Raw genomic sequence first — 12,744 nt, forward strand, 5'->3', positions numbered from 1 at the left:
TCTCTGTGATGTGCAAGGACCTGTGTGTTTCTAAGTCATTAGCACATCCTTCCTGAGTTGAACATAGACCAGAAAGAGCTAAGAACCTCTCCTTAGGCTGGTGAGAAGGAAGCCCTGGGTGCTCCCTGCCATGTAGGCTGACAGTGATGTTCTAACCCACAATGCATGACTTGTGTGGTTAAAGCAGCAATCAGGACTACTTACTGGTCACTCTCTTATGCTGTGTGAAGCCCCATTAGTATCTGTCAGTATCCCTTCACCTTGGTCAAGCAGGCAGCTGTGTCCTCTAACCCCTCTTAACACTCTGGTAGCATTCCTTTCATGCCACACACTTGTGAGGTCTTCTTCCTCCTCAGCTGGAAAGGTCCCATCCCAAACATACCACCCTGGATGAATTATGCATCTATTGACCTGCACGCTCTTGTCTCAGCCACAAATTTCAGAGGACAGCACCCCAGTTAAAGAGGATAGAACCATGCATGTGTAGTTGTAATGCCAGCTAAAACCTGGCTTGTTATTTCCATGTTGTTTTAAGTTTACTTCCAAGGTTATACAAAGGTTGTACAACATGTATGCAGTGAGACATTTGCCTTAGAATCAGCTGTAGATTAATTTCAGAATTTAAAATAATCTGTTCAACAAAAAGAACAATTTAATACTAAGAATTTCATCAGCTCCACATACAAGAATGACCTTTCTCCTTTAACAGAATTCTTATTCTGTTTTCTGTGAGCTGAAACCTCAGTGTTGATGCCTTGGGTTAAATTGTAAAATTCCGATAATTTAACCAATAATAAAGGCATGTGTGTTCAGATCACTTTTCTTCTGAGTTCTTATCAGAAAGGAATAAAGTCTCAGTTTACTGGGATACACACACATACCCTTGTATACATATATAATTAGGTTAGATTACAATTATTCTGCCTTCTACTTCTGTCTCTGATTCTGTTGCACCTTGGTGATTGTACATCTTGTATTAGGTAGTCTATTCCTTTCAAAACAAACAGGTGAAATCACTAGGCTACAGAAACTGTAATTACAGGCCAAGAGTGTTGGGTTACTGCTTGCAACCAGAGAGAAAGCTTTGGACCATCACATATCAGAAGCTCTTTCTCTATTAATAAAGCAGAGGTATGATGTGTGCTGAACCCAAAAGGCAGCCAATAACATTCCAAGGCATTGCAGACACATGGCTACAGCAAGGTCTCTTTTAGAATCTTGAATCTTTCACAGACAATTTCATTCCATGTGAATGAAAATGAGTAGAGGGAACCAGTAAGACTTAATTTATCTCTTGCCATGGCCCTGCTAAAGAGAAATAAACAAATTGCTAAGTCCTGAAAGAAATCTGACTCAGCTAAGCTGAGATAAATCAGCAAGCATGCACTAAATTGAATAACATCTATTGACTTCTGCTTCTGCTTCTCTCAATTGTCTGAAGGGAGCTCTGTTTTCAGAAATTGTTTTTTGCCCTAGCACGGTCAGCCCATGTCACCAGTTTTACCACTTTGATTAGCTCACCCATTCCAGAACCTGACTGTAGAATTGTTTTGCTCTTCAACCTGTTGAACTGTCTGTCCAGTTGCCTAGTGGAAATGATATTTGATGTAGTTTGGTGATAGGGCATTTATTAGAGAGGGAAAAGAGGTGGCATAATACTGGAATACAGAAATGCTCTATAGCCATGGTCTCAGTCTTTAGAATGTGAGAATCTCTGGGGTGCCTGGGTGACTCAGTTGGTTGATCAATGGACTCTTGATTTCAGCTCAGGTCATGATCTCATGGTTTATAGGATTGAGCCCTGCATCAGACTTTGTGCTGACAACACAGAGCCTGCTTGGGATTCTCTCTCTCTGCCCTTCCCCCACTCATGTGCACATGGACACATGCTCTGTCTCTCTCTCTCTCTCAAAATAAACATTACAAAAAGAATACGAGAATGTCCTGGCGAACTTGAAGGGAAAGTAACAGGGCTGACCTACCTCCATGAGCCTGATCTCTGTTTCTTCATCAGCTCTCCAGATTGTGATGCCCACCAAAATCTGAGTCACTACTTTATGTATGGAAGTCAAAAACTGGGGTCTAGAAGCAGACTAATTTGGGTCCAGATTTCTCTCTCAGCCTTAGTTTTTACCTCAAAAGTGGAGATATGGTTAGTACCTACTTCTTAGGATTTATGTGACACTGATAGAGGAAATGGATATGAATGCTTATTATTTTTATAACTATTAGTGCAATTCTCTATGACTAAATAGAAATCTGACAAAGATTTTGATGTCTACTCACAAGAATAACTTACTCATATTTATTCATTCATTACATAAATGTTTATGCCATTGGTTTATTAGAATTCTTGTGGCAATTCTAGACAGCATATACATAGAAGATGGTTCATTTATATTTGTTGATTTTAAGGCCTCATCATCCTGGGAGATTTTGTAATGCGAAATGCTTCAGTATTCTTATGACAAAGCACATGTTGTTCCATCTGAATAAATGTCTAATCTCTGTCCTCCCCCCACTTCCAGTTAAAACATATTTTTCCCTTTTCTCATATGCATTTACTTCTCCAGCAAGCCCTCTTTGACACTCTAAGATATTTCTCTCTGTCTGCATATGTGTTGCAATTTTATATTTATTTATCAACGTTTATTTATTTTTGGGACAGAGAGAGACAGAGCATGAACGGGGGAGGGGCAGAGAGAGAGGGAGACACAGAATGGGAAACAGGCTCCAGGCTCTGAGCCATCAGCCCAGAGCCTGACGCGGGGCTCGAACTCACGGACCGCGAGATCGTGACCTGGCTGAAGTCGGACGCTTAACCGACTGCGCCACCCAGGCGCCCCAATTTTATATTTATTTAAATGATACTTTTCAAATTCCATCTTCCCCATCAGGCTAACTAACATTCTGATTTATCAATCTGATAAAACCCATGTATGTTTTTAACCCAACATTTGTGAGTGTATTGTGCCTGTCACAGGGTTAAGTGCTCAAGAGATTATAATGGATGGGTGTGGTTATTTTACAACCAACAGTTACCATTTTACTCCACACAATGCTGAGAACTTGACAAATAATAGCTCATATAATGCTTATAACAGCACGAAATTAGGTATTAATTTTAATCCTGTAATTAATTTTAATATGTAAAAAAACAGATTAGGAAACAGAGACACAGAATAGCTGAGTCATCTGTTCAAGGTCATACAAGTGGAAAATGGGAGTTGTTGGTGTCAGACTCACACAGTGTGTCTCTGATGTCTACATTCATCTGTACATTATGTGGCTTCCTGGAAGGAAGTATGGCTCTCACATGGCGTGGCTGTTGAGGTCTTCAGGAAACCATTCAAAAATGAATATATGCTGAGTTACTACTTGGGGGCTCTGAGTGTCCCCATCAGGAGCCATGGACCTTCAGAAGAGGTAATGAAGACACAGGGCTATTTCAGGTTACCTTTTGAGCAGCACTAAGACCAGCAGCCAGATTGAAATTCCAGGCTGGAGAGCCCAGCATGGTAACAGGACATACAGGTGAGGAACAAAGCTTTGGAGGCTGCAGAGGGGCCCAGAGCAGCAATGCTCAGGAATATAAAGACACAGCAAGCACACCAGGAAAATTCACCAGCAACTGATACAGCATGTTCTATCCTCCTGGGCCATCTGCAGGCTATAGGATGGCAAGGCAAAGCTCCTGCCATACTGAGCCAGGTACTGAGCAAAAGTTTCAACTATAGAAGCAAAGCAAAGACCCTCTCATCTAAACCAAGGCATAAATTTGAGGCTGAGAGGGTGACAATACTGAGATACTATATAAATCGAGCTGGAACTGCTCAAGTCCCACCCACTGAAGTTTAGGATTTGCTCAATCATCCTGCTTCTCAAAGTATGGGCAGGAAGCATGAGTATCATCTGGGGCTTGTTAAAAATGCAGCATCTTTTGCCCCACCCCAGACCTCCTCAATCAGAACCTGCATCTTAGGAGATACTCAGGCAATTCATATATACGTGCATCTGAGAAGCAAGAGCAGTTCTCAACTTACAGGTGAGGTAGGCATCAGGCCCACAGGGAGGAGGAGCAGGGGGAAGGGGGAGGAGGAAGTTAAGTACCAGCCATATATATATATTATATATATATATATAATATATATGAGAAGGAGGGGGGTTTTGGTTCAGAAATGTCCCTTTTCCGTTTTCTGCTGTATTGGGTACAGACAGCCCTCACAGTGCTTGCTTGCGTTCCCAAAGTCTGTTTATTCTCACTCAGAACAGAGGGAGGTTTTGACAGCTGCTTTCCTTTCTTTCTCCTTTTAAATGTTCCACAATCACCTACCTGCGCGTTAGCCACACATAGTCCTTCCTTCTTCAACGGGCTTTTTCATTTCCAGCAGACACAGGATTCAGAGAGAGGCATTTTGAACCGGTAGACATTATCAACAATGGGGTTTTCTCTAAAGATGTTTTCTTCTGAGCTGGGGCAGGTATGTATCTTTGCTAGAGTTTGAGCCATTTTGGTAGTTTCTATTCTGAGGCTGGTTGGAATTCAGAGCTGTGGCATGTTGCCAAATGATTTACTTCTGAGGCTTCTACGTGTTCTATTGAAGGCACTTCTTCCTGAGGTGTGTGTTGTTTTGGTGTTGCACAGAGAGAGGCTCAAGGTGCTGTGATAAAGAAAGAGTGTTTTAGTTGTTTGACTACATTAAAAAAATGACCTCAGATGTTACTGGTTTAACAACCACAGTTGTGCAAGGAGAGCTGGTCTCGGCTAAGTGGTTCTTCTATTGCAGTCAGCTGGAAGGCTGGAAGGGCCAAAGGAGTTCTGCTGAGCAGGGTGGAGACTGGTTGGGCTTCTTCCACATGATCTGCCATCCTCCTGTTAAATGTATTCGAGCACAGCAGCAGGCTTCCAAGAAAGAGAATTCCACAAAAACAAGCTTCAGTGAGCACAGGGTTTCCCAGCGTCTGCTTGTGCTGCACCTGTCAGTGTCCCCCGGACAGGGACACAGTGCCTAAGAGGCAGACTGTACATGGGTATGAAACCCCAGAAGTATGTTCCAATCCGGGGCCATTTCCACAGTCTACCACTGTTGATTAACTTGTTTGGTTTGTTTGTTTGTTTCAGGCCGGGTGGGGTTGGGAGGAGGACAAGGGGCAAAAATGGTGAAAAAAGTGAAAGCTAGTCACCAGTCACCGTATATGAGTGTGTATATGTACATACATGACTGCATGCACACATTTAGTGTTCTGGGAAACAGGCAGGACTCCTCTATTTTCCCCCCAAAGATTCTCCTTTGTTTAGAAATATTAGGTTACTCTATGTAATTAGGTTACTCTAAGTTGTCTGGAGGCAGGGTTGTGGGAGAGAAGCTAAGCAGAAGGAGGATTTTCAGGCAAATAGTCCAATCAGTATTGGTATTAGAATGCGATCACATACTGTAGCCAGATTAGTTTCAAATCAGTTAAGGGAGTGGCTATAAAAGGACAGTTAGCCAGCATATACTGACAACAGCCTGGAAAGTGACCTAAGGAATGTCAAATATTCTTTATTTTCCTCAAAATATTATGTAATCTCTTGTGCTTTGTTTTTCTCTTTACTCTTTGTTATTTACTTGTTTCAATTTTTCCATTTATAGTAGGTTTAATATATGTCAGGCCATGAATTTGGTGCTGGCCACGTAGTGATAGAGTTAACCTGATATGCTTCTCTCAGGGAGTTTAGAGTCTGGGGCTTCCCCCCGCCCTTATGGCCTTAAAGGGAACACAGAGTGATTTAAATAATGTGAAAACAAGTCTATTTCCTGTGGTTGTTAACCTTGAACTGTAAGTTTCCAATGTCTTCCCACAACTACAAACAAGATGCTGGGAGGGAAGGAGGTAGTGTTGTCTTTACTTCTACAGGAAGATTAGGATGAGGAAGGCGTGGATTTGCTTATGTTCCACTGAGTTGAAGACATTAGTGGAGCTGGTCCTCAGGCCTACCCTTGTGTTATTGAATCTTGTCTGATCACTATAAGACCTTGTGGCTCCGTTGGAACATTTAAGTCTGCACTACTAAAGAGATAGAAATTCTCTGCAGACATGGCCTCTTGAGTTTCTGTTCCTCACACACATCAGTTCACTCAGTGAATAGCACTGAGCTTTATGTTAGACTGCCACTTACTTAGAGCCTTTGCAGAAACTTTGATTTTTATTAAAACATCAATTATATAATGGGACATTGCTAAATTAAAAGAGGGCTTAAAATGATACTCACCGGTCAGTAGATCACATAATCAGAGATGCAGGATGGCCTAATGGTTGACCTTGGGCATGCTTTTATTTCATCTGAACCTCTATTTTCTCATCAGCAAAGTGGGAAGGATAGTAGTTGCTTATAGGTTGTTGAGATGAATAAAAGAATCCAAGAATAAAAGAAGCACAGAATCCTATCCACAGTAAGCCCCGAAGTGATCAATTATTATCTTGATGATTATGAAGATGCTTTGTCCATAGTCTAGCATCACTAGAGATAGAAGGTTTGTTGTGTCATTGCTAAGGTCTGTGATGCAGATTTCACTGTAGCAATGTCATTTGTAGGCCACATGTCTGCCTGACAGATTGAACTAGGGATTTAGCCATAGGTTAGCACTGGAATTCTCTTTCTTTCTTTCTTTCTTTCTTTCTTTCTTTCTTTCTCTTTTAATCGACATCCAAAAGCATCCAGTCTACTAAAACAAAGAAAAACCATCACTTGTTTTTTTTTATTTCCCAATGTTCCAGCAGTGGCCCACAAGCAATGACCTTCTCATTTAACTTTCTTCAGGGTTTGATGCCTATTTTACGTCACGCACACTTGAAAACAACAGAAGAAACGTATGGTTTGCTGAATACTGGGAGGAAAACTTCAACTGCAAGTTGACAATTAGTGGGTCAAAGAAAGAAGACACAGATCGCAAATGCACAGGTAATTTCATTCTCATTGTCCTTCTCCGGTTACTCTACGTGGCCAGCATTGAAATGTCTGCATAGCTGACAGAAGGAAGCTTGGCTGGAGACAAATTGAAAAAGTAAATTGAATTTTACTAGATTGTTCAGAAAATGGAACAGGAGCATAAGTCTTACAGGACAAGAGAAGTACAGACAAAATTGTATTCTTTTCTGCTTGTCCATCTAGCAGGAATTGACATGTTCATTGATTCTTGGAATTCAAAAGGGTCATGTTGCTTTGAATGCTCTCAGTGATAAATATTAGTTCATGTTTTAGCCAGGAGTATGAAGTCATCTTCACAAAGACAAAATCTGGTGAATATCTTATCAGCACCGGATTTAATGGTTATCATGGACTGTACTGTGTTTTTGATTAAAGAAACAAAATACTTGGTTTTAGAGTAATGAGAATTGCACTGGATTTCCATAACATCCAAGTTAATGAGTCATCTGCTATTGAAAATACACTTCAAAATATTTAGGGGTGCATCTGGCTGGCTCATTCAGTACAGCATGTGACTCTTGCTATTGGGGTCATGAGTTCAAGCCCCACATTGGGCACAGAGTTTACTTAAAAAACAACAATAACAAAACTTCCGGCAACCTCATAGGGAACCTTGCGTAATTATTCCAAATTTAAAAACGTGTATGGGATGCCTGGGTGGCTCAGTCAGTTAAACTTCTGCCTGGAGCTCAGGTCATGATGTGACAGTTTGTGAGTTCAAACTCCGCATTAGGCTCTCGGCAGTTAGCACAGAGCCCACTTCAGATCCTTTGTCTTCCTCTCTCTCTCTGCCCCTCCCCCACTCATGCTTGCTCTCTCTCTCTGTCTCTCTCTCAAAATAAACATTAAAAAAGTGTGTATGCCATGCATATATATGTATATACATGAAGTAGTCATAAAACAAAATTATTCACTGATGCATTCACAAATATTTATTGAGCAACTCCTTCCTGTTGAGCACAATACTAGGCACCATGATGTGATGGTAAGCAAGCCAGGTAAAGACCCAGCTTTCATGTTGTTCAGGGGATAGTGGGGGAAGATTGACATTATTCCAGTCATCTCTCAGTGAATACATAATTACAAGTTGCAGTAAGTTTCCTGAGGGCTATATGGGCATAGAACCAAGAAATTTCCCTTGTATTGAGGGCAGAAGCTATCTCAAAAGACCTCCTTGAAGAGTGAGTAGGTATTCGCTAGTTAGGAGAGGGTAAGGACAGATAGGAGAATTTCTTATAGAAGAATAACATGGCAAAGAGCTTATAGCAGTAGCAATTATGGTACCTCAGAGTATAGGAAAAACAAATACCTGACAGAAGTACAGTTAATAGGACAAATGTGTGAGCTGAGGCTGCTAGTGTAGACATGTGGAAAGGGAATAAGCCACTTGGGGACAAATGTGGAATTTGGTCTTTCCCCTAAGAGTACTGGAAACTGGGGGTGGGGTGGAGGAAGGGGAGGAGATAGGAATTGGGGGGGTGCAAGGGGTTACAGAAGCATGTGATGTATTCTACTATCTTATCACCTGGCTGTATATCACATGTCAATACCCAATTTCATACTTCAGTACCCTTTATCATTTGTAGTGATGATCTTGAAATACCACAAAACCCTAAAATGTTTTTCTGTATAATCTAGAAAAGCACACTCAGGTTGGATACACTAATGTTTAGTTTGTGGGTCTTTGAATATTGGTCATCCAGATACTGTAGACTGACACATTCCACAAACACCTATTAATGAGGAATAATGCATGTGAACCATGGTCCTAAAAACATCATAAGTGGTGTGAGGATGCTTAAGTTTAGGTCTTTTCTTCAAACTGTGTTTGTGAAGGAAAGATAAAAAACAGTGATATGAGTAAAAATAATACAAAATCAACATATTGCATGATTAGATAAATAACTCAGTAAATTACAATACCAGCTTAACCATTCTCTAGACCATTATGTGTAGCAACAGTGTTTTCAGAAGTATGATCTTTATAATATTGTAGGGAAAAAAAGAAAAAAAATTATTTCAATGTTGACTAGACCTGGGTGAAACAAAGCTCTCAAGAGGAAACTTAAAAAAATTCATTAGACATCTGCATAATTTGTCTATATGACAAGCAACATCCAAGTGTACTAGAAGAATCTAGATGATTGATGACAGTTTTTTGGTTTCTTCTGACATTTTGTGTTCTGTAGAGTCTGGAAGGTAGATTATCTTACGCCCATTAGGGCTGTTCTAAGGCCAAGCCCCATGCTCTTAGTGTTTTAACAGTGCTGTTTTATTTGTAGTCACATTTTCATGCTAATTGTCAAGAATTGCAGTTAATAAAAATAAGCCCATTATCCTTTTTGAAAAATGAATATGGAAGAGTTTTTCATATCCCACTCCTTCCATGTGACAAATCTCTGATCACATTTACTAAATTACCTGTGACCCCAAATTATTTAAATAATGTCCTTGCTTTCTTTCCTTCCTTACCACTTTCACAGTTTTTAGATTTGCTGTATTGAGTGGAGACAAATACTATTACCATCGTTGTGTCTCTTATTCCCGTTATTGGATTTGAATACATGGGTGGTCGTGTGTTTCTTTCTTGTACTGCCTTTCCTAAATCCAACTAAACCCATATTTTGCTTTGGAAGTATTCACAAAATACTGTTTACAAAATTGTGGCCTTTAGCAACAGTTGACCCTTAAACAATTTGTGTTGGAACTTCCAGGGTCCATTTAAACAGATTGTTTTCAACAAAGACAGTACTATAAATGTTTTTTTCTCTTATGATTTTCTTAATAACATTTTCTTTTCTCTAGCTTACTTTATTAGAATATAGTATATAATATCTATGACCTACAAAATATGTGTTAATTGACTATGTTATTGGTAAGGCTTTTCAACAGTAGGCTATTAGTAAAGTTTTGAGGGAGTCCAAAGTTAAAGGAGGATTTTTGACCACGCAGGGGATTGGAACCCTAACTATGCACATTGTTCAAGACTCAACTGTATGCTTCGACTAGGAAATGGAATAATGTGAGGAAAAGTGTGCTGAGATTAGCTAGACTTAGAGGGAAGGAAGAGATGGAGAGAAGTGACAGATGGAATTGTATTGATAAGAGTTCTTAAAACCATGATGTGAAATTAAGTTTTAATAATGGAAAAGAATGGGTAAGAGAGGGAAGTGTGGATGGGCTTAAGGATGTGGGTGATGAAAGAGAAAGCTGCTTTGGTAACGAGGTTTTGAAACACTAGAAGAATGGGTACATTGGAAAGAAATATCCAGATGAAGAAGCAGGCTGAGTAGTCTGGCATTGCAGACAGTGAGTCTGGCTCCAGGCAGTGTAGATAGTGCATGTTCCAAGAACTGCAGAAAACAGCCCACCTCATAGATTTTTATCTATGACTGGGCTCTGCTAAAGAATAAGAAAGTCTTGGGGCCCCTGGGTGGCTCTGTCACTTGAGCCTCTGAGTCATGATCTTGGAGTTCGTGGGTTCAAGCCCCACATTGGGCTCTGTGCTGACAGCTCAGAGCCTGGTCCCTGCTTCAGATTCTGTGTCTCCCTTTCTCTCTGCCCCTCCCCACTCATACTCTGTCTCTGTCAAAAATGAATAAACGTTAAAAAAATTTTTTTTAAAACAAAGAGGAATAAGAAAGTCTTAAAATACCCCTAGGATTTAGGCACAAATTAAAATGCCAACTTGTTTTTCTATATTTTTTTACATAGTCTCTTTAGCCATAATGATGAGCTATAATAATTCCATATTAGCCTTAAGTAGACAATGAATGAATCAATCAACTGACCAGACAAACTTTGAGGATGAGATATGGGTCCCATACTATTTGGAGAGAGCAAATACCTGTGGTAACAGAATTGCAGTGGGATCTGAAAGGCCAAGGTGGTAAAATGTCATGAAAGGAAGAAAAATCGATGAAAAAATGATATATTATTAAACTATGTACACTTCATAATTTAACTGGGAGCTAGATGTGCATGAATTCTTGTAGAAATTTACCTGAACAACCAGGCGATTCTTACTCTTATAAATTATCCATATGCGTTTAAAGTCTCCTTCAGACAAGGAAAGCTATCGTGTTGTTCAGTATTTTAAGAACATTCAACTTTGCCTGATAAACCAATTCCTAGTTCTCTCAACCTTAAAATCTAGTCATTCTTCATCCCACCTTCACTGGTGATTGCTTAATTTTCACTGATACAGATTAATACTTGCCAGCAACCCATCCTGCTCATGGCTGATCTTACCTGCCATCCCCCAAGGGCACATGAGTTAAGTTTACTGGTGGTTTAAGCTTTCATAGAAAACACAAACTCTAACAAATACGACGGCGTTTCATAGTAGCCACACATTTTGTCATGGAGCTAGTGCTACCTATACACAAAATAAAATAAGTATCCTTCTAGATAATTTTAGTAAAAAGTGAGTTCTTCTAGATACTTTAAAGAATAAAATAAGTCCTTCTGGGTACTTCCAGAAGTATACTTCTAGCCTGTTTGTTGTCTGGGGACAGAAAGATTGGATGTCATTTTCTTTCTTGAGCTTCCCCATTCCCACCCCACTGGCTACATGTGTTTACCCTTAATACCAGCTAGTATATTGTTGACACAAAGACCAGTTTAAATTATGATATTTTGGGGAATGACATGTTTTTATGGGGATAACAAGGTTAAGGAAAGAAGGAAAAGTATACAGGTGGTGATAATTCTGAAAAAGACATTGAGGCCATCTTGGAGTCCAGAAAATCACTCTGTTGGAGAAAACAGAGTTTTGGGCATGAAGGAGGCCTGGGTTTGTGTTCCAGAGCTATTTCCCAATGCTCCTGTGAGAGGTTGGACATTATTTAATTTTTCAAAGCCTTTTCTCATCTTTGAAATGGGAATAATAAAACTTTAATTCCAACTTTAATGGTATCAATTACCTACTGTTTGGGGCTGAATGCAGTTGCTTGTGAGGGTTTCATAAAGATCCTATTGTCATATGTTAGTGCTATAGAAAATCAGGGTGAATATCAAATTCTTCCAGGAAAATAAAACCAGGGAATTGAATAAGCAAAGTAGATACAGGAGCTTTTCATTGGGATACACTGTGCATAGCAATATAATAGGGTATCAAAAGTTGATAGGCAGCATGCAACTTCCTTTTCTGAATGGAATGTGAAACTCAGGGTTTAAAGAATTTCAGTGCCATAATGTAGAGTATGTGTCTAAGCATTGCTGGGCCTTGGACTGACTGACCCCTCCTGCCATAGACCAACTTTTGTACCATTTTCTCTCTGACATGCTAGATCTTTATGTGGTTTGTAGCATCTCTAAGGTCTTTGCTCTGAAACCCATTTTTTAAGCTCAGAAGGATGTTTTGAGAATCTGAATGTGCTTGCCTATTGCAGCCCATAAAAATTACCACTCTGTCATATCTTAGGACTTACACAGAACATTTGTCTGACTAATATTACTGTTCTGCCAACTGCCACTTTGTGGACACTGATTCATCAGAGTTACCTCTTAACTGAACAGAAGGAACTCAGTATTTAGAAATCTATCATCCCATGAAGGGACAATTTGACTTTCAAAGATTTGTTTTCCTTTTGAGATGACAGAGGATGAATAAATTGATGATTTTTTTAAATAAAAAGCCATTGTTTTCCATTGCTAGTGCTTAGAAATCACAATTCAATTTTGATTGGAGTGCTTAATCAGTCAATGTTTACTGTGGAAAGAGATCAGAGACTTAAGAGCATACTCTGGTAAATGTTCACATTTTGGGAGAA

The 12,744-nt window shown here is 39.7% G+C and overlaps 1 protein-coding gene across 2 annotated transcripts in view; it reads left to right on the forward strand.

Moving 5' to 3' along the window:
- The window catches only part of GRM7 (glutamate metabotropic receptor 7), an 862,204-nt gene that overhangs the window by 535,503 nt on the left and 313,957 nt on the right, over nucleotides 1-12,744 (forward strand). For both annotated transcript variants that reach the window (XM_047851063.1, XM_047851065.1), the window contains exon 5: nucleotides 6,803-6,943. In XM_047851063.1, the coding sequence (XP_047707019.1) occupies nucleotides 6,803-6,943 (141 nt within the window). The remainder of the gene's footprint in view (nucleotides 1-6,802; nucleotides 6,944-12,744) is intronic.

This window comes from Prionailurus viverrinus, chromosome A2, assembly GCF_022837055.1.
Source record: "Prionailurus viverrinus isolate Anna chromosome A2, UM_Priviv_1.0, whole genome shotgun sequence".
In the NCBI taxonomy this organism is placed as follows: Eukaryota; Metazoa; Chordata; class Mammalia; order Carnivora; family Felidae; genus Prionailurus; species Prionailurus viverrinus.